The sequence below is a fragment of the Xenopus tropicalis genome, chromosome 8, assembly GCF_000004195.4.
Source record: "Xenopus tropicalis strain Nigerian chromosome 8, UCB_Xtro_10.0, whole genome shotgun sequence".
NCBI classification, from domain to species: domain Eukaryota; kingdom Metazoa; phylum Chordata; class Amphibia; order Anura; family Pipidae; genus Xenopus; species Xenopus tropicalis.
The window spans coordinates 131,412,007-131,438,875 of NC_030684.2; the positions used below are offsets into that span (position 1 = coordinate 131,412,007).

The window sequence follows — 26,869 nt, forward strand, 5'->3', positions numbered from 1 at the left end:
TCAGTCGTTGTCTTTTTGGTGTCGACTTTAATTACCCCTCAACAAAAACTTCTATTTGGGGAGTTCAGGGGGAATCTCTCAACTTTGCAGTTTTTCTTGTGTGCATTTCTATTCCACCTTTCAGTAAGCTATAATGTTATCTGGATGCTTGGGGGGCCGGCTGGGGCACAACTAATGCAGATTGACTGTGAATCTAAATTTGTATTATTTTCGTGCAGCCACTCAGGTAGGATATGCCCTGGAAGCCAATGTGAGTGCCAGTGTCTGACAGGGGCAGAGTGTCTCCCGTTCAAATACAAAAAAATAAAAAACTGCAGGGTGGTGCTTGACTACACAGGATCTCTGCTGCCCAAAGAAGAGCACTCAAATTTCAGCCTTGTGCCATAGGACCTAATGGCAATCTGGAGAGCTAAGTAAATGAAGCCCATTCTGTGCCAGCCGACACGTTCCTGAAATGCCAGCGTTCCAAAAGGGCAGCACATAACATCCAGCTTTACGTCTCTTTCTTTCCCACATGTTCTGCAGTATAGAAACAAAACCTGCTAAAAATTTTGGCCATGGATATTCTGAACAGCGTATCGTTGTTACAATGATTCTGCGGGACAAGACATGAGATATTCATGTCCTTTTGGAAACCATTTTGTTAAGCGTCTCAAACCCCATGACACTTAGGCATGGCTGCCTAGCATATAATGGCGAATATAGGGGTGAAAGTGGAATTTCCTGCAGGTATTAATTACAGGGGGTATGGACTCTTAAGCATTCCGGCACTTTTAACCCCTGCCCGTGGTAAATAGCAGCCCTACTGCCTGTGTTTTAATATGTTTGAAGCCCCTAATAGTACAGTAGCACCACAAGCACAACCCTAACAATAAATCTAGCTTGCAAGTCAAGACAAAATGTGACATGTATATTTTTCTGTGACCCCTGAGATGTGATCACTGGCTTCTCAAATGTCAAGCAAGGGACAGAGCCCATTGGTTCCCCTGCTGTCTGGCTGTTCCCCCCCCCCCCCCATTTGCTACTATAGTTTCCACCATTTTAAATGTTATTCCTGAACTAATAAATGCATTTTTTTTACTTTGTCCCAATGGTGTTGGGGTAGTCATGAACTTGTGCTTTCTTAAAACAACACAATGAAGATCCCAGTTTTAATAATGGAGTATTAGAAAGTGCAACACTGGAATTCTGGGAAAAATGCTGGATTATGGAAGGAACAAAAAAACATGGCCAATGAATTTGTAAATGCACTTTACTCAAACAGATACTAGTCTGTAGATACCGATATATAATGTTTCATCTAAGCAGCCTAGTAGATTCTGGACATCTGATATATCCAAAGATACACATTTAACAAATTATTTTATTATCTTTTATTTGCATAACCATTCATGTTCTGAAAGCCACTTAATCCAGAATAAAAAATGTGGGATGGTTGAAGGTCTCCTAATATTGTCCAGCAGGGGTCGCTGGTGTGTTAGAGCTTTTGAACAACAGCTACTGAACATCATTTTCACATGTAGGGACATATTGTTGTATCAGTCATTCACACATAGTTCAAAGAATATCTAGGGTGGTGTGTATAAGCTTTAACTCCCCACCTTGACCTCAAATTCAGATGTAGATAAAAGAGCACAGCCAAATGTTACTGTAATTCACCTTCCATCTGAGCTCCTTCTCACTGCTCCAAGTCCTAAATCGGGGTCATCCCTTACACTTTGGAAACCACTGAGCTATGATGTCCTTTTCTGGAACATTCATAAAAAAGTGAAATTAAACCCTTCTTTAAATGTGGAGTATTTTTCTTGAAGTAGAGCCCAGTTACTCTGTTCCGGGTCATAAATTGAAGATTTATTTCCCCCTAAAGTGCAGGTGACAGACCTCATTTTAGGGTCTGAGCATTCGAGAGAGTCATTGCATGTTTTTTTCCTGTCCATCAGCTTGGTTTGTTATTGGCTGATCGATTGTTTTTAGACATTTGGACGCAGTCATCTTTGATCTTTTCATAGATGTCTTCCGGATCTTCCTCTTGGTTGGGGGAAAGCTGTGGGACAACTTGATGTTGTATAGGCTTTGCATACGTTGGGTCGTCAAACTGAAGCTTTTTATTTTTCCGTGTTTTGGATACCTATGAGAAAAATTATAGAACAGGTTAGCATTTAATCGCCCAGTCTCTCTAATTCACACATCGTAAGGGCAAATCATTGGCGGTATTTAAACCAAAGGTTATTAATGATGCACCGTATCCGCTATTTTCAGATTTGGCTGAACCTAGAATCCTTCGTAAAAAATTCAGCCAAATAACAAACTGAAAGGGTATCTGTTACTGTAAAGGTGCCCATACACCTTCAGATCCACGAGCGGATCTTCTCCCTTTATCCCCCACTTACGGGTGGGCGATATCGGGAAAATCCATGCTAATTCGATCATTTGGCCCTGGGGCCAAACGATCGAATTATAACGACGGGTATAGGATAAGTCAGTCCGGGGACCGCATCAACGAGCCGATGCGCTCCCTGATCACACTAGATTTTTTAGCTCAAGGGAGGACGTCGGGTGGGTAGCTGGGGCCCCTGGTAGGCCCTGCATCCCCCAGTCCGACCCTGCCTGTTGACCTCTCAGTCTGGCTCATTATAAACCATGGGATCTTGTGTCCCTTTGGCATGTTTGAACATGAAGAATCTGATGGAGGCACTTATTCCTGCCCTCATGGAGGCACTTATTCCTGCCCTCTTGTGTTGCTCCCCAAGTCAAAAAGACTTGGGGAGCAACACAAGCACCATAAAAGATTATGGAGGTGCCAAATATGTGCTATGATTGGCTATTAGGCAGCCTCTATGCTCACCCACTGTTACCTTGGATTCAGAGAGAGGCTTTAATGAGTTTTCCCATGATCTGCCGCAGTCTTCTAACTGCAAAGTTGACTGTTTCTTCTGGCGAAAAGAAGAGTGGAAAGGTGTAGTTTTCTTCAAAGGTTTGTTGATGGCCTTTGGATGAGTAGTAGTGGTAGCTCCACATGAAGACCCTTTTTGGAGTCCATGAGATGCCACTGCATGGAGGTCCACCTCAGAATAAATGTTCTCCTGATTGTTCTTGCAAGACCCACGTCCCATGGCATAAAAGGCTATAGGTTCTTGCATTTCATTAAAAAGTTGAGGGTCTTCTGCCACCCATCCGGGAAGATCGGAGTACGTATGTAGTTCCTCTAGGGTAGAATAAGGATCTTCTGCTAGAGGTGTCCTGGATTTGTTTTGAGCCGTGCCTGCTGGCATCTTCTTGACCAGTGCATATGCCGCTGGTTCAGTCTCTTGCACTGAGTATTTTAGGGATTCTTCTCTTGAAATGGGCTGTTTTGTTCTAGGCGGAGGTGACAGATTTTTAACCTAAGAGACAATACATATTATTAATATTTGCTTTAGATATCCATTGTGGAACAAACGTAAACATAATGTGTTACATTATTTTGATTGATAATTTGATTGATAATTTCATAATTTGATAGCTATCAACAACTCATCGTGGTTGAGGTCATAGATATGAATTCCTTGTAGGCCTTCTCCTCAATATTTTCACTATCATGACTAGAATAAGAGACCTCAGTAATGTTGAGAAACGGTTGTATATGTCTTATCTTGGCCAACTAGTCAATTTGAAAATACTATCTCTATGCTGATTGACAGTCATATGTATCTCTTCTCTCCTAAGTCAGATCACCTAAAGGTCCCCATACACGGGCAGATCCGCTCGCTTGGCAACGTCGGCCCCTCGTTTCTGTCCCTACATGGGCCGATAAGCTGCCAAGTCGGTCCAAGGGCCCGATATCGGCAGCTACTATTGACCCATGTATGGGGACCTTAACGCAGACTCTTCTTACTTGTATTTCCCACGTCACGTACATTCCCTACACCAATAACAAATAACCAAACCTCGTACTCCTCTTATTTATGTCCCTTGCAGCGAATTTCCGCGTTTCGCCATTGGCAGATTGTTTCGCAAAACAGATGAAAAAATTTGCCGTGTAAAAATTTGCAGCGTGTCCAAAAATTGTCACAGGCGTCAAAACAAATAGTCGCGGGCGTCAAAAGGATAGTCGCGGCGTCAAAATAAATTGTCTCGCGTCAAAATAATAGTCACAATAGACATTTTTGCCGTTTCGGCGAAACTGGACAGATTCGCTCATCACTAGCAGATATCTTTCTTGTTTGCCCTTGATATGTGACAGACCAGATGTATCTTATATGTAATATTCAATGGGGATTTACCTTGGGTTTTATTTTGGACAGTAAGTCGTCCTCTCTTGCTTCAAGAGAATTGGATGGAGAAAGCTTTGGGCCACTTGGTGCATTTCCCCCCTTAGTGACGCTGCTGTACATTTTCTCCTTTTGATTTTCATCCGCTTGATTTTGCAAGGAGCCACTGGAGTCCTTACTCAAAAGCTTCTGGATAACAGAAAATGGTAATATTTAGCACACACGAGAACATTCCTTTTTGCAGTTGAAAACTCATTTCAAAGGGTGACCTTGAGTCTCCAGAAAGACCTGTTGGTTTGGTGTAGAAGCATTATTGCAGAGCTTATTGCAGAAAGAAACTGCAGAATGCAGACCTTAAATAGATGAAATAGCACCACAAGGACCCTATATCCTGGGGTTGGTGCTTTATGCATTTTTTACAGTGCTAACTTGTAGCCTGACCCACAAAGGATTACTCTGGTTTTTGCTGCATGTTCTCAGAGACAATATCCAGAACCCCTATGGTATTTAGTGACTTGCATACCTTCTCTTTTGACCTGTTTGTTACCCTTTGAGACCTCAGATGCTGGTGGACTATAGCTCCAAGCAGTTGTCAACTTATTATCAAGGTTTAAGGTTTGGAGCTTTAGCCCAAAAACGTCTGGTGATCCAAGGTAATAGAACTCTGCAATCCAGATAAAACCACTTGTAGCTTGTCCCATTCATCCCCTTCCAGATTCTGTTATTTGGGGTGTTCAACACCAGTGGTGTAGCTACAACCTCATGGTGTCCAAAGCAATATTTGGGCTAGTTAAATCCTTTTTGCCTGCAATCACCACCACCTTGTACTCATACCATATCCCTCCAACCTTACACATAGAATTCTTGGTTAGTTATGCAGTCCCAATGTATCTCACCCAGATCCTTGGCATCCCCTGCTAAAATTTGTAGGTCAGCAGGCTGGGAAACCGCAGTACACTGGAGTTTTATGCCAAAGGGCAGATACATTTGTTCCCTGCCCTCGCTAGATTTTTTTGAGGTCTTATATCTCTGCCTACAGACTAGGGGGCTCATTAATGAAAGTACGATAGCTTCCGAATACAAACAAATCTTTTTTTTCGTACTGTGCATCTTTTTTGCGACTTTTTTTTTTAATTTGCACAACTGTTCAACTGTTGTACTTGTTTTGTATTTGTCGCATCGAGTACAAAAGTTTCAGATTCATTCAAGCTTCAGTATCGTGACTTTCCTTGGGCCAGGTTGGAGCTGCAGAGTGCCATTGAGCCCTATGGGAGACTTTCCTTGGGCCGTGTTGGAGCTGCAGAGTGCCATTGAGCCCTATGGGAGGCTTTCCTTGGGCCGGGTTGGAGCTGCAGAGTGCCATTGAGCCCTATGGGAGACTTTCCTTGGGCCAGGTTGGAGCTGCAGTGTGCCATTGAGCCCTATGGGAGACTTTCCTTGGGCCGGGTTGGAGCTGCAGTGTGCTATTGAGCCCTATGGGAGACTTTCCTTGGGCCGGGTTGGAGCTGCAGAGTCCCATTGAGCCCTATGGGAGACTTGCCTTGGGCCAGGTTGGAGCTGCAGAGTGCCATTGAGCCCTATGGGAGGCTTTCCTTGGGCCGGGTTGGAGCTGCAGAGTCTCATTGAGCCCTATGGGAGACTTGCCTTGGGCCAGGTTGGAGCTGCAGAGTGCCATTGAGCCCTATGGGAGACTTTCCTTGGGCCGGGTTGGAGCTGCAGAGTGCCATTGAGCCCTATGGGAGACTTTCCTTGGGCCAGGTTGGAGCTGCAGAGTGCCATTGAGCCCTATGGGAGACTTTCCTTGGGCCGGGTTGGAGCTGCAGAGTGCCATTGAGCCCTATGGGAGGCTTTCCTTGGGCCGGGTTGGAGCTGCAGAGTGCCATTGAGCCCCTATGGGAGACTTTCCTTGGGCCTGGTTGGAGCTGCAGAGTGCCATTGAGCCCCTATGGGAGACTTTCCTTGGGCCGGGTTGGAGCTGCAGAGTGCCATTGAGCCCTATGGGAGACTTTCCTTGGGCCGGGTTGGAGCTGCAGAGTGCCATTGAGCCCTATGGGAGACTTTCCTTGGGCCGGGTTGGAGCTGCAGAGTGCCATTGAGCCCTATGGGAGACTTTCCTTGGGCCAGGTTGGAGCTGCAGAGTGCCATTGAGCCCCTATGGGAGACTTTCCTTGGGCCTGGTTGGAGCTGCAGAGTGCCATTGAGCCCCTATGGGAGGCTTTCCTTGGGCCGGGTTGGAGCTGCAGAGTGCCATTGAGCCCTATGGGAGACTTTCCTTGGGCCAGGTTGGAGCTGCAGAGTGCCATTGAGCCCTATGGGAGGCTTCCAAAATCATGCACAGGATTTTGGGATTTGAACTCATACTTTGATGGATTGGCCCCTAATCTTGTATTTCAAACTGAAAAAGGCCTTACCTTGATTTTTATTTTGGCCAGCACGTCCTCTCTTTCTTCAGGAAAAACAGGTGTTGAAAGCTTTGGGTCACTTGGTACAGTGGCTTCCTTAGCGACACTGCTGTACATTTTCTCCTTTTTATTTTCATCAGCTTGATTTTGCAAGGGGCCACTGCAATCCTTTCTTATAGCTTTCTGTAGAAGATTATAATTGTTAGAAAACTCAATAGAATGGAAGCGTTATTACCATGGCTTGGGAAATGGAAGGGCCCGTGCTTCTCAGCCTGTTCCTGTTCCTGTTCCAATTGCAAATAGTCTGGTGGTATGAGCCTGTGACCACAGACCAACGATTAGACTGAGCATAACAGCATTTTTGCCTAAACCAAGTATGTCGAGATATGGTTGTTGCAAACACTTGTTTCTTATCTGATGGGCTGTATTCTATACAGTTAAGGTCCCCATACACGGGCCTATAGTAGCTGCCGATATCGGTCCCTTGGACCGATTCGGCAGCTTATCGGCCCGTGTAGGGGCAGAAACGAGGGCCCTGCCCAACTGATATCTGGCCTAAAATTGGCCAGATATTGATCGGCCAGGTTAGAAAATTCAGTCGGATCGAGGACCGTATCGGCTCGTTGATGCGGTCCTCATACCGACTGCCCCATTGCCGCCAATATAATTTGATCGTTTGGCCCCAGGGCCAAATGATCGAGGTATTTTTTTTTACCTACACGCTCCCCGATATCGCCCACCCATAGGTGGGGGTATCAGGCGAAGATGCTCTCTCTTGGCAACCTCGCCAAGCGAGTGAATCTCAGTGTGTATGGGCACCTTTACTGTCTCAGCTCTAGCCCAATCAGGAGCTCCCATAGCCCCACCATACCTTAGCACAGGCTGTAGTGAGCCGCTCTTTGTGGGGTTCTACAGGATACACATGGTAATGATCTATCAACTCTTGTAGGCTGCGGTGGGCACTGTCCTCTCCCTCGATCACATACCGGTCATCTTGCAGCAGGTCAAGCATGAAATGGCGACAACGCTCAGCGCCTCTGGGGAGTAAACAAGGCAATTTCTTTTTATTATTTGGGGAGGGATTGTTACAATTGTTGGTTGGTAATATTTTGAGTAGAATGGTTCCAACAAAGCAAAGTTCTAGAGATGGAAGAGGAGGAAAGTTTACCTGTATGAAAGGACAAACCCGACTCGGCTTTCACAGAAACGGATAAGGAAACATCCTGGAGGCTTAACTTCCAGCATCTCCTCTGTCTTCCTGGGTTAAAACAAACACACAGACATATTATAGGGTATGTCTAGGGTTTCCATCTTTACAGTACTCAAGAGGAAGTTCAGCTTTTGTGTCATTTTTGTTGTTTTGTGCCATTTGCTTGTCTGGTTGGTTAAGCACAGGTATTACAACAGGTTCGGCAGAATCACCAGCTGATGGGAAAACCCTTAAACCTAGAGAACCCAGTATAGTGGAATGCAGACGATCATGAAAGGTCTTTGCTCAAGTCTTTGGACAAGGGACACAGGTCTCTTGTTGGCCCTAGAAATGTTCCGATGGCCCAGGAACTACAACTTTATATCATTATCTTTTAACAAGTCATTGAACTTAATGATATTTACTGGCTGAAGGTGATTATAAGTGCTACATTCCTATCATAAATGAACTATACATATAAAAATGTTGGTATTCTTGGCTTCCAGAGGCAGGTGGTTGGCTGGCTGACATCTCACCCCCTACCCCATCCTGCCACGTGGAACACTGTGACCTGTGGTGACAGAGATAAGAGGTCCCAGACTAGGGGTAGGCAGAAGAGTGTGTGCCCTTGGTAGGTGTCTCTTCTGGAACCCATTTGCTTCAGTGCAGTAAGCCATTACAACTAATCGACAATGTCTGTATCTCCACTAACTCATTAAGCAGCATGATCACATTTTTAAACCCTCAGAGATAGATAACCACAGCCCTTTAGCAGGGAAGATCTCTGCCCCAAAGATGCCCCAGTAGCTCCCCATCCCCATCTGCTCTGTGCTGCTCCCACTTAGCTTAGGGACCCACTCACAATATACTCTGTGTGCAGAGGACCTCTTGTCCTTCTTGTTATGTATGTGTGCATATATATATATATATATATATATATAATAGCTATTGCTATATATATATATATATCTGATAACATTCAAGGAACAGTTACATTTCCCTTGCCAAACGGCACTTGAGAATTGTACGTATCACGCAATGCTGTTTTTAGACCATATCGGAAACCACCAAAGCTTCCTGTTCAGCTGTGAAAGCAAACACTGATTCTACCATCTCTAGATGTGCCTTATTGAGAGGCATTGCCCCAACCCATCCTGCCCCTATCCCTCATCAGAAAATCAATTATTTCAGAGATCCACAAAGCTACATTGTAGGGCTGAACCTCGGCCAAATAATTCATACAGTAAAAACCATAACAGGTCCATACAAATGTTTCTGTGATTACATTTTTTTAATCCTACATAGTCATAAAATAAAGTGGGAACCCTTTTTCTTACAATTTTTCAATGAAATTAGGGTGGGGTTTATCAATGTCTGAATCTGTTTCTCATTTCAAGTAGTTGAATTCCATTGTTCTCTATGAGCAGAATTCTTGCCAGCCAATGCCGAGTTCCATCAGGGAAGCGATTTGGAATGTCTCCCGAAATGAATTTTAATGGAATGCAAGACTATGGGTGGGCTTTGCAAACCAGTAAAATCTTTTCCACATTATCTCGACCACTTACTAATGCTGGAATAGGGTCTTACTGTATATAAGGAACTGTTTTCCCAGTAACCTTCATTACTGCTCAAAAAGAATAACCTTTGTAAGGGCTGTGACCGACATGTGGCGACTAAATGCCATCCCACCGGTGAGAATGTAAATCGCCGGTGGGATGGCATGCGTGGCGCCGAAATCGTCGAAGTTTCCTTTCAAGCCAACTTCAGTGATTTCGGCAAATCGCCGCACCATGTATGCCATCCTACCGGCGATTTACATTCTTGCTGGTGGGAATGCATTTCGGTGAGATTAGTTGCCCGCGACAAGGGAGATTTGTTGCAGGCGACTAATCTTTCCGTCTGTGACAGCCCTAAATCTGCCCAGAAATATTTTACTGACTGGAGAAACTGAAATACAAAGGTGAAGCACAGACTAGAATAAGTATTTGAGTTCAAATAAAACACAGACAACAAACTAATCCCTGGATCAACATATAAGGTTGGCAGCTGTCCACTTTTCGGTAGGACTGTCCGGGTCAAAACAGGCTGCCCAGTCTTCCAAATTGGGAATTGATGTAGCGATTGCCCTATCGCCGATTGCCGCGCCATAGCCTAACCCCTGTGACGTCAGAGATGCCTGGAGTTTCCGCACAGGAGAGGTGGCAACCCTATCAACATATCACATTCATGCCATCAGTCTTTCATTTTGTCACTTGTAAAAAGACAACCTACCCTCCATCCAAAGCACTTGTCAAGAGCATTCTACAACTTTTATTCTCATAGGATGTCACTGTGTCCTACTGTAACACACAGGAACCCAGCGTAATATTATAGTTTGTCTCTTTCTTATCTTTCTCACTCAAGGTTTATTGCAGTGGTTCTCACTTTGTGAGTCAGCCTGGAACAGGGGCAGATGGGCTTAGCTGGAAGGCCAGTTAGGGTGAGAGCTGGAGAGAATGGCCATTGGCTCTCCTCGATACACCTGGAAGCCCAGGTTGAATGCCAGTTAGGGTGAGAGCTGGAGAGAATGGCCATTGGCTCTCCTAGATACACCTGAAAGCCCAGGTTGAATGCCAGTTAGGGTGAGAGCTGGAGAGAATGGCCATTGGCTCTCCTAGATACAACTGAAAGCCCAGGTTGAAGGCCAGTTAGGGTGAGAGCTGGAGAGAATGGCCATTGGCTCTCCTAGATACAACTGAAAGCCCAGGTTGAAGGCCAGTTAGGGTGAGAGCTGGAGAGAATGGCCATTGGCTCTCCTAGATACAACTGAAAGCCCAGGTTGAATGCCAGTTAGGGTGAGAGCTGGAGAGAATGGCCATTGGCTCTCCTAGATACAACTGAAAGCCCAGGTTGAAGGTCAGTTAGGATGAGATTTGGGGTGAACATGTGTTTCCAGTTCTAGTTGTTCTTGGAACTATGACTGATACACTGATATTTTCCGATACATGTACTCATTTCAAGAGCTAAAGGGGGCCCTGACCAAAGGTGAAGGTGGGCTTAAACTGAAAAGGTTTGACAACAAACTTAGGGCTCTCATGGATTGTTTTGATCGCCAGCAGTGGTGCCCATTTTTAGATGCTAGTAACCTGTTCATGCTGATGGGAATCAAGCCATGGTGGGTGGTAGTTGGTAAGTTTAACAAGAAAATTAGGGCTTCCATGAGTCGTTTTGATTGCCAGCAGTGGTGCCCATTTTTAGATGCTAGTAACCTGTTCATGCTGATGGGAATCAAGCCATGGTGGGTGGTAGTTGGTAAGTTTGAAAAGAAACTTAGGGCTATCATGGATTGTTTTTGATTGCCAGCAGTGGTGTGCATTTTTGGGTGGTAGTTGTTTTGATTATTACCACAAGTTGTAACTTTTGTTTAAAGGATGATCTATTAATCCTTAAGGTCCCCATAAACCTTAAGATCCGCTTGCTTGATGATGTCGCCAAGCGAGTGGATCTTCTCCCGATATCCCCCACCGACGGGTGGGCGATATTGGGAGAATCCAGGCTAATTCAATCGTTTGGCCCTGGGGCCAAACAATCGAATTATAACAATGGGTATAGGCGAAGTCGGTTCGGGGACCGCATCAACGAGCCGATGCGGCCCCTGATCCAACTAGATGTTTTAACCTGCCTGATCAAAATCTGGCCGGCTTCAGGCAAGATATTGGCCGGGCAGGCCCGTAGGTAGTGCCCATATACGGGCTGATTAGCTGCCGAATCGGTCTAAGGGACTGCTATTGGCAGCTAGAATCGGCCCGTGTATGGGGACCTTTACTTCCCTATGTCTTAAGGAGACTGTTCCTATTTCCTTTGACGTTCAATCTCTAGGGTTCATTTATAAATCCTGCAGCGGCCCGAAATTAGTGTAGACTTGCTACTTTGGTGCAATCGGTTGTTCCATTCAGTCTTTGACTATATCAGCAGTGTTATTCTCGAGGTTTCTCTCTACTCTATTATTAGCGTAGTCCAGTCATTGGGCCATGTTTGTCATAACACAGCATTTCTCCCAGACAAGGAAGAGAAACTAACACTTTTTGAAAATAAAAGTAAATTGTATTTTTTTTTTTTCAACAGAAATCTGGTTTTGTCAGTATTATTGTATAGAGGCCCAGAGCAAGGGTAAGCGGATGCTATGGGCAACTCATCAACTCCTCATTATAAGAATTTAGAGCAAAGCGTTTTTAATAAAGAACAGATTAGTTTTTACTGCAATTTCCTTTTCTGTAAGATTTAGCATTTCATAAGAATTTAGATATTAGTCATCTCATTCTAAAGTAACAATGTACATTAGTTCAAGTGCAGTGACCCATAGCAACTGGTCAACAGTTGTATTTAGCTCTTGATTGCTGCAACTTTACACCGTGTTAGCTCAATGTGAATAAGAAAACATTCCCTAGATGCAATATAAATTAAAGTAAGTTTGCTTTATTTTTTGCACAATTTGGGAGCTTTTAAACATTTTGCAGAGGGGTAGGTACGTGTTCAAAAGTATGTGGACACCCCTTCTTATGATTGGAATGGTCTATTTAACCTGCCGGCACAGGTGCCGCTACATTATACAATGACATTGCTGACAATTCCGCGCTTCCTACTTTGCAGCAACAATTTAGGGGAAGACCCTTTCCAGTTCCAGCACATTACTAACCCTGTGCACTAAGAGAGGTCCATAGAGAATGGAAGCAGTAAAAGAACTTGACCTCAGTCCAGCTGAACACCTTTGGGATGAATTGGGACACCAATACGAGCCAGGATTGATCAGTGCCAATACATATGAATGGAAGCTACCAACAATGTTCCAGTATCTAGTGGAAACCTCTCCAAAAGAGTAAAGGCTGTTAATAACAGCAAGAAGAGGACTAAATTATATTAATAACCTTGGTTTTAGGATAAGATGTTGGACAGGCAGGTGTCTACATACTTTTGGCCAGTGATCCCCAACCCTTTGGATGTTGCTCCCAGTGGCCTCAAAGCAGGTGCTTATTTTTGAATTTCTGGTTACTTGTCAAACTTTAATTGCATTAAAACCCAGTGTAATTGCCAACAGAGCCTTCAGTAGGCTTCCAGTCAACATAGGGGCTATCAAATAGCTAATTATAGCTCTCATTGGCACCTCCAGGAACTTTTTCCATGCTTGTGTTGCTCTACAAAACTTTTCCCATTTGAATGTGGCTCACGGGTATAAAAGTTTGGGGATCCCTGCTGTTGGCCGTATAACGTAGTTCCTGGAAGTTATATATATTCAAGGAGAATAGGCATATTTTCAAGTTGCTCTGCAAAGCTGTCTGGTCTCCAGCTATTTAGTGCTGTGCCGAGAGCTGGAAACCATTTCTCAACTCTTCAAGTCCTCTTGACAACATACACTGCACTCTCATGTACTTTGGGAACAGATCTGCCCCTGTGGTCAATGGTTGAGAGGTTGGATTTCCATGGACCAATACAGAGGGATTCACAGAAGCAACTTTAGAACAAGATCGCCAGAGGACCAAGTGGTCAGTTTGCAGAGCAGTTTCTCATTGAAGATCCCCATCAAAAATGTGCTGCCAGCACAGCAGTACCAATGGCCAAAGGGGCACTGCATGCACAGAAATGTAGAAACAAGTATCTTCCACGAGAAAAAATGAATTGAATGAGTTCATTTTGCTTTGGGTGGTATGTTTCTTCCTGATAGCTTTTTCGACCTTGTGGGTTTGTGGGAACCAAACCTAGGGCTCCTTAAATAGCATAGGTGAGTCAGTCTGCTGAAAGCAATGATATTATGACGATGCATATATGTTAAAATAGCTGTTAAAGGGACCTGTACTCATATTTCCCTGATCTTATAGGGCCGGGGACATAGAGTTGCACTTTCACTTCCCTCTTCAATATTTTTAAGTCCAATGCACATAAACAATCTAGAAATAGCACTTTTGTTTTTCAGTGTCAGCATCCATTTCTGTAAAAGACAGTGTCTAGTTTATATCAAGAAGGTCTGGATCATCTTTAACTGTACATGCTACTGGAGTGGAGGAGAACATCAAATGGTGTGAGCCAGCCACTGCTCCTCTAAAGCAAACAGCACTAGCGGGGGCCACAGTTTTGCTGTTCAGGAGTGGGGAGGGAGGCCTCTGTAGGCCTTAACAATCTCTGGACATAAAATTAAATTGGTTGTACCTGATTATTTTTGAGAAAACAAGGTAACTTGTGGAGCTATTTGAGATGTCCCATCTGCAGCACAAACTAGATGATGGTGCTCTTCTATAGCAGCCTTATAACAGAAATGCCTTTTTGGCGGAAAGTAATAACATGTTGTGAAAAAAACAAATGTTTGGGGAAAATAAGAGGATGCTTAGCATGAAAGTCTTCCCCTATACTGTATGTCACAATGAATTTATAATATGTCAGGTACTGGATGGAACCTTCATTAACTTACTGAGCCAGTAACTTACTCAGTAACTTACTGAGCTTACTGGCCAGTTTCCTTAACAGGTCTCACTATCTTTCTCTTCTGCAAAATGTACTCTTCCCTCGTTTGATACATGTAGCCTCCATTGATCAATAAATGAACTATTTCAGGCTGCCTCACATCACATTAGGTTGCTTGATCCATGAGCTTCCTAGCCTGATCCTGTCGGTTTTGTTGGTTATCCTTGCCTGACCCCTGCTCTGAGTTCCCTAGTCATTGCTCTGTTCCTAAGTTCTTGTCCTGTTCCCCGCCTTGCTTTGTGTTTTGATCTCCTAGTATTGACCTGGACCTGTTCTTCGGATTTCTCCTTGCCTTCAGCCTGTTTATTGGACTCTTCTTGCTTGCTGCCGACCCAGAGCTTTAGTCTTCATCACGGACTTGCTCATTGTTTGCTGCCTGCCTCTGACCTCTGGCCTGGTATTTGGACTTGTGTGTTATCTATTTAGCTCTCTCTGTATCCGCTAAGTTCCTTATTATTTGTATTAAATCATTCTTGTTTCATACAACATGTCTACTGCCTGCTATCGAGCCAACTGTGTTTATTACCCAGGTTATAAAGCACATAGGTTCCTACCCCTTAGTCACTCGTCTGTGCCCAACCTGACAGAATACACAAACACCAAGCTAATGTAAGACAAGCTGGGGAAAAAGAGAACCAAAAAAAGTTTGAGCAAAAAATCACAAACTGTATCTAATTAAGCTTAATTTTAGGGAAAACATTAGTTTCTTCCTCAAAATGTCATACATTTCCTCTTTACCACCATAACACTTCCTTTTATGAACATCTTGCTTTTTGCTTCTTTCCATTTCATTATTAAATGCACCCTAGGGGGAATATACTTGTCGGTTCTCATGCAAATAGGAAACAAAGCCCATCAGCACATGAATGAATTGGGCAATATAGGTAAAGCTTTTAAAATGTAAATCATCAGGAGAACCACACATAGATACCTTAAGGTTCCCATACACGGGCCGATTCTAGCTGCCAATATTGGTCCCTTGAAATTGGGCAGATCTCGATCGGGCAGGTTTAAAAATCTAGTCGGATCGGGGACCGCATTGGCTCGTTGTTACAGTCCCTGGACCGACTTTGCCTATACCCATCGTTATAATTCGATCGTTTGGCCCCAGGGCCAAATGATTAAATTAGCCTGGATTCTCCCGATATCACCCACCCGTAGGTGGGGGATATCGGGAGAAGATCCGCTCGCTTGGCGACATCGCCAAGCGAGCGGATCTTAAGGTGTATGGGGACCTTTAGTCCCATATAAATGAGCTCCACTGATATAAATGTTAATTAAATAAATGTTAAATAAATAGAAGAGCTGCAAACTGACTGTTCTCAGACTAGAAGCATTTGTGTAGTCCCATAATAGCATAAGTGCATTATACCAGCAAGGACAAAGCAGGTGGGAAGTTTTGATCAGTGCGGTCAAGAAGAACCAAGAAGATCAAACCATCACCCTCTTAAAAAGAACCAAGAAGATCAAAACATCAACCTCTTGAAAAGAACCAAAGAGATTAAACCATCATCTTCTTTAGATGAACAAAGGAGATCAAACCATCCTCTCGAAAAGAACCAAGCAGCTCAAACCATCATCCTTTCAAGAAAAACAAGGTAAGATTGTCTTCTCAAGAAGAACCAATGAGATCAAATCATAATCCTCTCAGGAAGAACCAAGGAGATCAAACCATCCTTTGACCCTAGCAGCCACTTCTTATTGATTTATTCAATGGGATACATGCTGCCTATGACAGACAGGCAAGTATCGCATGGTAAAACTGACTTAAATGTTCTAGAGCAGGGATCCCCAACCTTTCTTTCTCATGGGCCACAGTCAAATGTAAAAAGACTTGGAGGCATCATAAACGTTCATGGAAGTGCCAAATAAGGGCTGTGATTGGCTATTAGGGGCCTCTATGCACACTATCAGCTTACAGGGGGCTTTATTTGGCAGTAACTCTTGTTTTTATTCAACCAAAACGTGCCCCCAAGTCAGGAATTCAAAAATAACTACCTGGTTTGGGGGCACTGAGAGCAACATCCAAGGGTTTGGGGAGCAACATGTTGCCCCTGAGCCACTGGTTGGGGATCACTGTTCTAGAGCACCTCATCTCAACTGCAGGCACAACTATTTGTGAATTGATAATGCTATGCAATATGTGAGAGAGGTCTTAAAAATGGGAGAGAAATGGAAGGTAAAGCAGCCAGAGGAAAACAAGTTGAGAACAGAAGTTGTGTTATAAGGCAAAAATATTATGAGTTCTAAAGAAGGATGTTCAAAGAGAAGGTTAAGGGCAAACAGTTGATGGAATGCAGTTGTTTGCATTGCAAGGAGAAGGCACTTACTTGCGAGTAACAAATCCATGGAACCACTCTGGGAACACCCCATTCTTGATAAGCCTCATCCTCTGTGTCTTTTCAAACCAGTTGTGCGTCTGTTCTTTCAGAGTGCCCACTGGATTCCTAGAATTATCTTTTGGGGCACCATTCTGTGAGGGAGGAACTTCATTCTTCTATTGAAAGAAAAACAGCAGAAACTAAGAAGTTTTTTTTCAAAATTATTCTTTTTTTCAAATGAATAATACTTCTTTGATTGGTGGCCGCAAATTGTAAGCTTACGGAGGCAATAAATCCAAATATAACAGTTTGTGAAACGAAAGAAAATGTAATTCTAATGTGAAGTGTATATTATTTATATGTTTTCCGTTGAAATTGTAAATATCATTGCTATTAAAAGCAGTATCTGTCTGTCCTTTGCTATTACCTGCTGGTCCTTCCTATGTGAACCACTGAAACAATGTACAGGTATGGGATCCCTTATCCGGAAACCTGTTATCTAGAAAGCTCTGAATTACGGAAAGTACCTGTACTTGATCCCAACTAAGCTATAATTACCCCTTATTGGGGGCAGAACAGCCCTATTGGGTTTATTTCATGGTTAAATGATTCCCTTTTCTCTGTAATAATAAAACAGTACCTGTACTTGATCCCAACTAAGATATAATTACCCCTTATTGGGGGCAGAACAGCCCTATTGGGTTTATTTAATGGTTAAATGATTCCCTTTTCTCTGTAATAATAAAACAGTACCTGTACTTGATCCCAACTAAGATATAATTACCCCTTATTGGGGGCAAAACAATCCTATTGGATTTAATTAACGTTTTATTGATTATTTAGTAGACTTAAGGTATGGAGATCCAAATTATGGAAAGACCCCTTATCCGGAATACCCTTGGCCCTGAGCATTCTGGATAACGGGTCCTATACCTGTAGTAGTAATAGTGTCTGCTCTCCTGCAGCCAAGGCTCCATATCCCACAATGCCTTGCACACATTTATGATTCTCTTTGCTCAGAGAAGGGCTCTCGAACTATGACTGGAATGAAATAAATAGCAAGGGTATGTTCCCCCAGCTGCCCATCCCCCATGGGCACTGATACACAGGGCAATTCAGAGCCCCCAGTGCCATCAAGCTAATACATACTCACCCTACTTTCCATCTTTCTATCTCCATCTTGGATTACCGCTTTCACTTCTTTGGAGATGACCAAGTGAGAATCTGCAGAAGGAGGTCTTTGAGGTTCTTCCTTGTTAGCAGGAAGAGGTTTGAAGGTAGTGAAGAGGACATTAGGAAAATCTACAGAAGAGAGGTTCATTGGACGCGTTAGATTTGCATTTTCACATCCTCCTTTACACTTTCTAAAAATTAGTTACTTTTTGCCCATACTTGGGAAAGTCCAACAGTGTGATTAGACCTGTGGCATAGTAAGTGTCTTTGTGTTATACCAGGGAATCTATGTACACGCTCAGGATCAGAGCCAACCAACCCCTTGGGTGTTGCTCTCAGTGCCCCCAAACCAGGGAGTTATTTTTGAATTCCTGACTTGGGGGCAAGTTTTGGTTGAATAAAAACAAGATTTCCTACCAAATAAAGCCCCCTGTAAGCTGATAGGGTGCATAGAGGCCCCTAATAGCCAATCACAGCCCTTATTTGGCACCTCCATGAACTTTTATGGTGCTTGTGTTGCTCCCCAAGTCTTTTTGCATTTGACTGTGGCTCCCGAATAGGAAAGGTTGGGGACCCCTGCTGTAGAAAGTGGGTAAGCCGCTGTCTACAATGTGGGGATTTTTCACCCGCCCCAGTCCAGCACTGTCTCAGCAGTAAAGGGAACCCAGACGACAGATATAAATACCAAAGGTAAGTAGTGTATACCTAAATATGGGGGAGGTGTGATGCCATGATTAGTTTGATCTTTCAGAACAGCAAGTGGCGTGGGTGTAGCTGCCTACACACGGTGTTCCCGGGGAGTCCTTTACTGTCGTGCCAGAGCGCTACTAACAGTATATTGCATACAGCATGACTCTGGGGATCCAAATACACTGAAAGACTATGTTCCTTGGTGATAAATCAACATTATCACACAACACTTTCATATTATATTGACAGAAGGCAAACAAGCATCTTAAACGGCTGAATCAGATTCAACCAAGAATAATACAATTATACCTCAACACATTTTAGATGAAACCCCCTAGTGAAGGTTTGTTCAGGCAAGGTTACATATAAAATGTTATATACTAATTGGTCCAGGAACAGATCCAAAACAGAAAGAAAAATATTAAAAAAATTGAAAACTTCACCATTAAATTGTAAGATGACTGGTTTCCTAGGACTGCTTTGGATCCTCTACCAACCAGTGCTACACTATGGCGTTATAGGGTAGAATGGTAATCGAATAGTAAAAAGTAACACACCTTATATATATATATAAGAATGGTCATTCTCCAAATATTAAATATTAGGTGCCCATGGTGGACTCTCTTAGTTCATAAATTGCTTCAAGCTCTGTATTACCTCTTATAACATATACAAGTTTAAAGGTCCGCATACACGAGCTGATTGTAGCTTATCGGCCTGTGTAGGGGCCGATATCTGGCCTGAATTGGGCAGATATCGATCAGGCAGGTTAAAGATTCAGTCGGAGCGGGGACCGCATCGGCTTGTGGATGTGGTCCCCAAACCAACTGCCCCATTGCCACCATTATAACTTGATCGAATTAGCCTACATGTTCCCCGTACCCGTAGGTGGGGATATCGGGTGAAGATCCGCTCGCTTGGTGACCTTATGTCTAGTTCTCACCCTTTTAGCAATGAATAAAGGTTATCATGCTATGTTAACCGCAAATCAACATTCTATAAGGTTTAATACTCTGCTAAAAGCCCTTTTCTTCAATTGTGGTTGGGGTTTTTACTAAACTAAAGTCGGCTTGCCATCACTTTTCTTTCCCTAAAACTAAAAACTAAACTAAAGCTTCCATTGTATCATGCCGATGTTTGTTTTAGCCTTATGCTAAGGAAGCACAAAAATAAGTATGTATATATATATTAAATAAGTGCCAAGCTTTAAGATACACAGAAGATGAGCAGCAGAGCTTACAATCTAAGCTTCCAGAAGCAATGCAGTAGTTCCCAGTCACTGGTGCAATGTAGCTGTGCAGAGAATGAAAGTTCTGTACATGCAGTCAGCATGGTTATGAATCAGAGAAATGCAAAACCAAAAATAAAGGCACAAAAAGACCAGCAGTGAACAAAACTCACCAAGTAGAAGTGGTGGTCCAGGTGGAGCAGCCCCAGACCCTCAGCATAGGGTGAATAGAGCAAGAAGCAACAACCACCGTGGGCATACAGGTAGAATTTAAAAGTAAAAAAAATGTATTGAAAGTTACATTAAAACATCTCCATAAACCCTATGGGCTCTTGATGCACGTAGGGTTTATGGAGATGTTTTTATGTAACTTACCCTTAACTGTTCCTTCTGCAGGAAGTATAACTGGCTGATGGTGCCGATGTGGCTTTAACTCCACCGCGGATGGGACTAAATGTTCCCAGTATCAGAATCACTTACCCTGTTGATAATTCATAGCAGTGATTTGGGGTCCTGGTTGGAGCAGCAGTGATGGTCCCACTGAGTAAGCTGGGCTCCGGCTGGCTAAGTTCTGTGTGCATGAATGGTTCCTCAGGCTGTTTGCAGGAAACTGCTAGCCACAGAGCCCCATCGCACTGCCTGAACCCAGCCTGACAACTTGCTTAGCTTTCACTGACGCAATGGAAAAAGAAGAGACAAGATCTGGGTGTGAGATTGTTCAGCTCGCTGTTGTGGCTTTTAGCACTTGCCTTCTTTTTGTCACCTCACGTCGATTATTGTGTTCTAAACTGCCATTTGCTCTCTGTGCTATGCTGTATCCAGCACAGGGCTGGCAGTAATAATAATGAAATGATGGATAAGTGATAGGAATAAATGAACTACATATCCCTCTGTGCCCTTGGGTGCATCTCATGAATGGATGACTATGAAGATTTTCATTCATCCAGGTCATGGTATATCTGGTATAAATAAATCTAAAGCAACTGGACTTGTTTGGACGTTTCACTACCATTCCAAGCAGCTTCTTCAGTTTATACCAGTCAGTTGCACTGAAGAAGCTGCTCGGATGAGTAGTGAAACGTCTTCAGTGATTACTTAACAAGTCATGACTGGATACATTTATTTTTTAGGGTGGAGAACCACTGACCAGGCATGGAGTACATGGTCCCTTTGTGCATTGCACCCAAGGACTCCATTTAACTGTGCCTCCACAAAGGCGTGCAACTGAGAAGTGAGAAAAACAGAGATGCCGATGGGCACCCACATCATTTCCAGAATGTTCTGTGTGCAACACATATTCCTGGTCCAAAGTTTGTGCCGGTATACAGCACCCAAGATTAAGCTGGAATTCAAGGAAAAAAAACATGGCACCCATTTTTTGCCTATAGCTGTAAATGTGATCACATGAACACTCAGCACATGGTTCTCTTTAACCCTTCTGTAGTCAGTCAGTTCAGGATTTGGCCAAATCTTTCACGAAGGATTCGGGGTTTGGGCGAATCCCAAAATAGTGGAATCAGTGCCTGCCTACTGAATACACAGTGATTCATTGGTCTTTGGAGCTGAAGGGTCTTCTGTGTCAACTGGGACCAGGTCCAGTTTGAGATTCAACATAGGCCCTGCATTTCAGCTCTCAACAGGTTCAATAACTAATGACTGTCTATGGCAGGGATCCCCAACTCTTACACAAGCACCATAAAAGTTCATGGAGGAGCCAAATAAGGGCTGTGATTGGCTATTAGGGGCCTCTATGCACACTATCAGCTTACAGGGGCTTTATTTGGTAGGAAATCCAAATAAAATGAAGAAATCAAATGTAAAACATATATTTTTTTTTAATTAAAAGTTTCAATATCCATAAAAGTCTCACACAAGACTTTAAATCAAACTGTAGTTGCCTATTAGTATCTGCCCTGTGTTACGCCAACTACTCTGGCAGCTTTATGAAAAGTTCTTTCTTCTTTATTTTTGATGGGACTATTGAGTTTGCTGTTTCTGGCAAGCACCGGCGGCACAGAGATCCCCAACCAGTGGCTCAGGGGCAACATGTTGCTCCCCAACCCCTTGGGTGTTGCTCTCAGTGCCCCCAAACCAGGGAGTTATTTTTGAATTCCTGACTTGGGGGCAAGTTTTGGTTGAATAAAAACAAGATTTCCTACCAAATAAAGCCCCCTGTAAGCTGATAGGGTGCATAGAGGCCCCTAATAGCCAATCACAGCCCTTATTTGGCTCCTCCATGAACTTTTATGGTGCTTGTGTTGCTCTCCAAGTCTTTTTACATTTGACTGTGGCTCACGAGTAAGAAAGGTTGGGGATCCCTGATCTATAACTTCCAACAGGGCTGCTTTAAAGGGAAAGGTCGATATTGTATGTTACTCTGTATAGAAAGCATGTAAACGCTAATGAAAATTGGCAGCAATAGCACCACCTAGTGGACAATATAACAGGAACCTGATTCCTCTCCTGCCAATAAATATCTCAATACAAACCCATCAAAAAAGGGTCATGTTAACCCTTATAAAGTATTTTTCACTATTCTAAGCTATAATATTTCCAAAATAAATTTTTGGCACCTTAACCAACAACTTCCCGTTTAGTTAGTATTTTTTCCTCCGTATTTCTGCTTCATATTTGCTGAGCTATACAGCACGGCCTACAGCATATAAACCTGACTGAGTGTTGAACTGTTTGCAGTTAGAATCATTCACAGACTTTCCTGTTTTCGTGGTAATTTCAGCTTGTGGTCTGTTTTTCCGCACACAGGTCAGCAGGTAAATACTGAATATTGCCGGCCCACATACATCTGTGCGGGGAGCGATTGATGGAGGATATTGGGCCCGAACTGTGTTTAGAGGTGCAGTCATTATTAGACTGGGGTGTTGCTCCCCAGGGTCCTATAATGTCTCTTTATTGTTATTATAATCCTCTTTATTGTTATTTTCTCCTGTTCTTTCTATTGCTTCTCCTTTTATCCCTGGGATCATAGGAGTCACAGTGCACACAAACAAGCCAAGGCACACATACATGCTAGGCCCCATCAGCCAATGAATGGGCAGAGTTCTGCCTTTTACTCCCACACTACTTCCTGTTACAGTTAGAGCTGCATTATTTCCTGTCAGCTGATCTCTGAGGGAGCACACAGCCCATCACAAAATGGCGGCTCAAGGGAAAGGATGTAAAAGGGCAATATTTAGTGATATATATATTCCAGTTTGAAAAGATTCATTAATAGGCCACTTAATATGATATAAACTGTTGGTTAAATATTTATTCTGGGGGTATAGTTTTCCTTTTAATTTTTTTGCCTTTCAGTTTCCAATGCCATTTTGCCATTTATGGTCTCTTGATTGTTGCATTGCTCTGTTAAACAGCCAGGGTCCTAAAAAATTTAGGCAGGACCCCCAGTGTTGGAAGTGGATCAAGGATGGCGGAGCAGTGGACAATTTTTGGCCACACCCACTTGCAAGATTTCCCGCAAGTTGTGTGCCTAATTTTACAACTTTATGATAATTGTAAGGCAATATATAAAGCATTGATCACAGTATTTTATGACACAGCAGTATATGTTAGAGCAGGGGTGGGCAAACTACGGCCCACGGGCCACATCCGGCCAGTTGGTCTTTTTAATCCAGCCTGCCGACTCCTCATCACGCGAGACTTGGTGTCTGGGGACTGACGAGTGGGAACAGTGTAACGCTGGCCCGGCCCGTCTGTCAAATTTTAAAAGTCAATGTGGCCCCTGAGCCAAAAATTTGGTTAACCCTGTGCAGGGCCGACATCAGAAATCACGGGGCCCCTCACAGCAAAATTTTCTGGGCCCCCCCTTCCCCCACACCCTGCCCCCCAATGGTCCCTCCCCTAGTTATCCCTCCAATCAGTACAAAGGACACACAGACATTGGTAGCCAGGGCCCCAAAACATTGTTAGCCAGGGGTTACGTTTTGCAGTGGTGCCAGGGCACTCTCCCAGCATCATCCAGCTCCCCTCCCAGCATCCTTCCCAGCATCCTCCAGCTCCCATCCCAGCATCCTCCCCAGCATCCTCCAGCTCCCCTCCCAGCATCCTCCCCAGCATCCTCCAGCTCCCATCCCAGCATCCTCCCCAGCATCCTCCAGCTCCCATCCCAGCATCCTCCCCAGCATCCTCCAGCTCCCCTCCCAGCATCCTCCCCAGCATCCTCCAGCTCCCCTCCCAGCATCTTCCCCCAGCATCCTCCAGCTCCCCTCCCAGCATCCTCCCCAGCATCCTCCAGCTCCCCTCCCAGCATCCTCTCCAGCATCCTCCAGCTCCCCTCCCAGCATCCTCCCCAGCATCCTCCAGCTCCCCTCCCAGCATCCTTCCCAGCATCCTCCAGCTCCCATCCCAGCATCCTCCCCAGCATCCTCCAGCTCCCCTCCCAGCATCCTCCCCAGCATCCTCCAGCTCCCATCCCAGCATCCTCCCCAGCATCCTCCAGCTCCCATCCCAGCATCCTCCAGCTCCCCTCCCAGCATCCTCCCCAGCATCCTCCAGCTCCCCTCCCAGCATCTTCCCCCAGCATCCTCCAGCTCCCCTCCCAGCATCCTCCCCAGCATCCTCCAGCTCCCCTCCCAGCATCCTCTCCAGCATCCTCCAGCTCCCCTCCCAGCATCCTCCCCAGCATCCTCCAGCTCCCCTCCCAGCATCCTCTCCAGCATCCTCCAGCTCCCCTCCCAGCATCCTCCCCAGCATCCTCCAGCTCCCCTCCCAGCATCCTCCCCAGCATCCTCCAGCTCCCCTCCCAGCATCCTCCAGCTCCACCCCCAATAGGATTACCCGCTTACCACCAATGACAGGAGCCTGGAATTGATTTAAGGGGGCCTGAGCTACTAAGAAAACTGTAGCACGGCTGGGCCCCCTTTAATGGTAAAATTGCCCGGGCCCGGGATGACTGTACCCCCTGTGCCCCCCTGATGGCAGCCCTGACCCTGTGTTAGAGTGTTTGCAGCATTTTATAACAAAGGAATCCCAGCGCTATATGTTACAATGGTCCCAGCAAAATCTGCCATAGTGGCCCCAGAGAATACATGATACAGAGGCCCTGCCCGTACCTAACAGAGTTACCCTGGCCGTATCTGTAGCCCCAGGAAGGTCTGTCACCGTGGATCCTCCAGCAATATATATCAAATTGGTTCCGGCAATTTAAAACACACTATATATTTCCACCGATTGGTCACTATTTGCTACTGAAGTGAGAATAAGTGCAGAGAAAGGTAACACACTGCATGAGCAGACATTGTATGGAGCCTCACTCTCAGGCTGACCAGGAAGCTCCTAACCAGTCAGTGCTCCTGCCCATTGTGAAGGCGGCGTTGCCATGTAGCTGTGTGACTGCTCTCGCTGTTCTGTATTGCCACTTCCTTCCTGATCCCGCCCCGGCTCGCTTATCACACTTCATACCACACTGCTTTACTTAAAGGACATGTAAACCCTGACAAAAATAATCAGTAAACAGCCTCTTTGAAATATTAAATACCTGCCCCTCTGCTTTTTAAAACAGTAAGGCTGCTGTATCCCTGTAATCACTTGGGATTCCTCTTCCAACCCACTCACCCCCTCCCTTAGGAATCTGCTTTTGCTTTTGGCTACTGAGCATGCTCAGTTCTTCTCAACTCAAGTTACTGAACACGCCCTCCATTCTAGCAGCCAATGAAGAGGTGGCAATGCTCGTTTTCACAGAAACACTGCGCTAGCAGTGCCCTCTGCTGGAGAAATATGTTTTTTTCTTCTAACCATCTCTCCTGAGCTCAGCTTAACCATTACAGGGCGCAATCCAAGCAAAACTTTTGATTAAAGTAAGTTCTGCCCGTGTAAGCCTGCATTCTTTGCTATTGATATTGTTTTATACATGTCTTTATAGATAAATCAACCTTTCTCTCTAAAGGTCCCCATACACAGGCCGATTGTAGCTGCCCATATTGGTCCCTTAGACCGATTCGGCAGCTAATTGGCCCCGTGTATGGGCACTACTGACAGGCCTGCCCGACCGATATCTGGCCTGAAATTGGGCAGGTATCGATTGGGCAGGTTAAAAAATTTAGTTGGATTGGGGACCGCATTGGCTCGTTGATGCAGGTGTTCTAATTCGATTGTTTGGCCCCAGGGCCAAAAGACCGAATTAGCCTGAACTCACCTGATATCGCCCACCCGTAGGTGGGGATATCGGGAGAAGATCCGCTCACCTTAAGTAACCCTCCAATATTTGTCTGCGGTACAATCAGTGGTGCCTAAACGCAATAAACATGCCCGGGGCACAGGAGGAGGACCAGCACTGGAGCTGCAGTTGTTACTTATTCGAGTTGTTACTTATTTGAGGCAGATATGCTGAGGGTCATAGGAGATGTGCCCATTTCTGGTATTCCAGGACCTCACTATGGCACTGATACTACTCGTGAGTGAATAGGAAAACTTAGATATCAATTATTTTAGCAAGTGAAAAATGAATACCCCATAGATATAAATAGTATATCATAATTTCCAAATCATGCCAGCAGCCGATCAGCAGAACAATGGGAAGGGAGCAAGATAGCAGCTCCCAGTAGGTATCAGAATAGCACTCAATAGTAAGGAATCCAAGTCCGGCTTGGGACTCCTCCAGTTACATGGGAGTAGGAGAAACAATAGGTTAGCTGAAAGCAGTTCTAATGTGTAGCGCTGGCTGAAAGCTCAGACTCAGGCACAAGGCACTGAGATGGCGCCTACACACCAATATTACAGCTACAAATACATTTGTTGGTTCAAGAATAAAATGTTAAATGGCAGAGGGAATTATTTGCTGTGTAACAGTGTCATTTAGAAATAAAGAGTACCCCATAAAAATCATGACAGTATCCTTTTAAGCACCAGTCCCTTTATCATTAATTGATTAACAACACCTTATTAATCTAGTGATGAATTTGCATTGATGAATTATATATTGGGCACTTTATGGGAATTCATTTTTTATTCAAGTGATTTTTTGTCACTTATATAGAACCACCGAGATATAAATAGGTAGCTACATGATCCTGTGGCAGCGAATATTTTAATTAAAAAAAAAAAATGTGTGGTCGTGGAAAAAAAAAGGCACGGTCACATCAAAAAGTCGCGTCATTTTTAGACAAATG

The 26,869-nt window shown here is 44.3% G+C and overlaps 1 protein-coding gene across 1 annotated transcript; it reads right to left on the reverse strand.

Moving 5' to 3' along the window:
• Window positions 1–212: 212 nt before the first annotated feature.
• Window positions 213–20,411, reverse strand: sh2d2a (SH2 domain containing 2A). Its single transcript, XM_031890704.1, has 9 exons — window positions 20,226–20,411; window positions 17,808–17,956; window positions 16,664–16,830; window positions 7,821–7,910; window positions 7,524–7,689; window positions 6,662–6,835; window positions 4,263–4,439; window positions 2,856–3,383; window positions 213–2,128 (listed from the first exon to the last, which is right to left on the reverse strand). Exons 1-9 carry the CDS (start codon window positions 20,239–20,241, stop codon window positions 1,937–1,939), a joined length of 1,659 nt encoding a protein of 552 aa, XP_031746564.1. The 5' UTR covers window positions 20,242–20,411; the 3' UTR covers window positions 213–1,936.
• Between the last annotated feature and the right edge of the window lie 6,458 nt (window positions 20,412–26,869).

Coding starts and splice junctions, on each gene's coding strand:
- sh2d2a (XM_031890704.1), bottom strand. Junction 7,911..16,663: donor CATGGATTTGTTACTCGCAA/GTAAGTGCCTTC, acceptor GTTTTAACCCAG/GAAGACAGAGGAGATGCTGG. Junction 3,384..4,262: donor TGTCCAAAATAAAACCCAAG/GTAAATCCCCAT, acceptor ATTGTCTCTTAG/GTTAAAAATCTGTCACCTCC.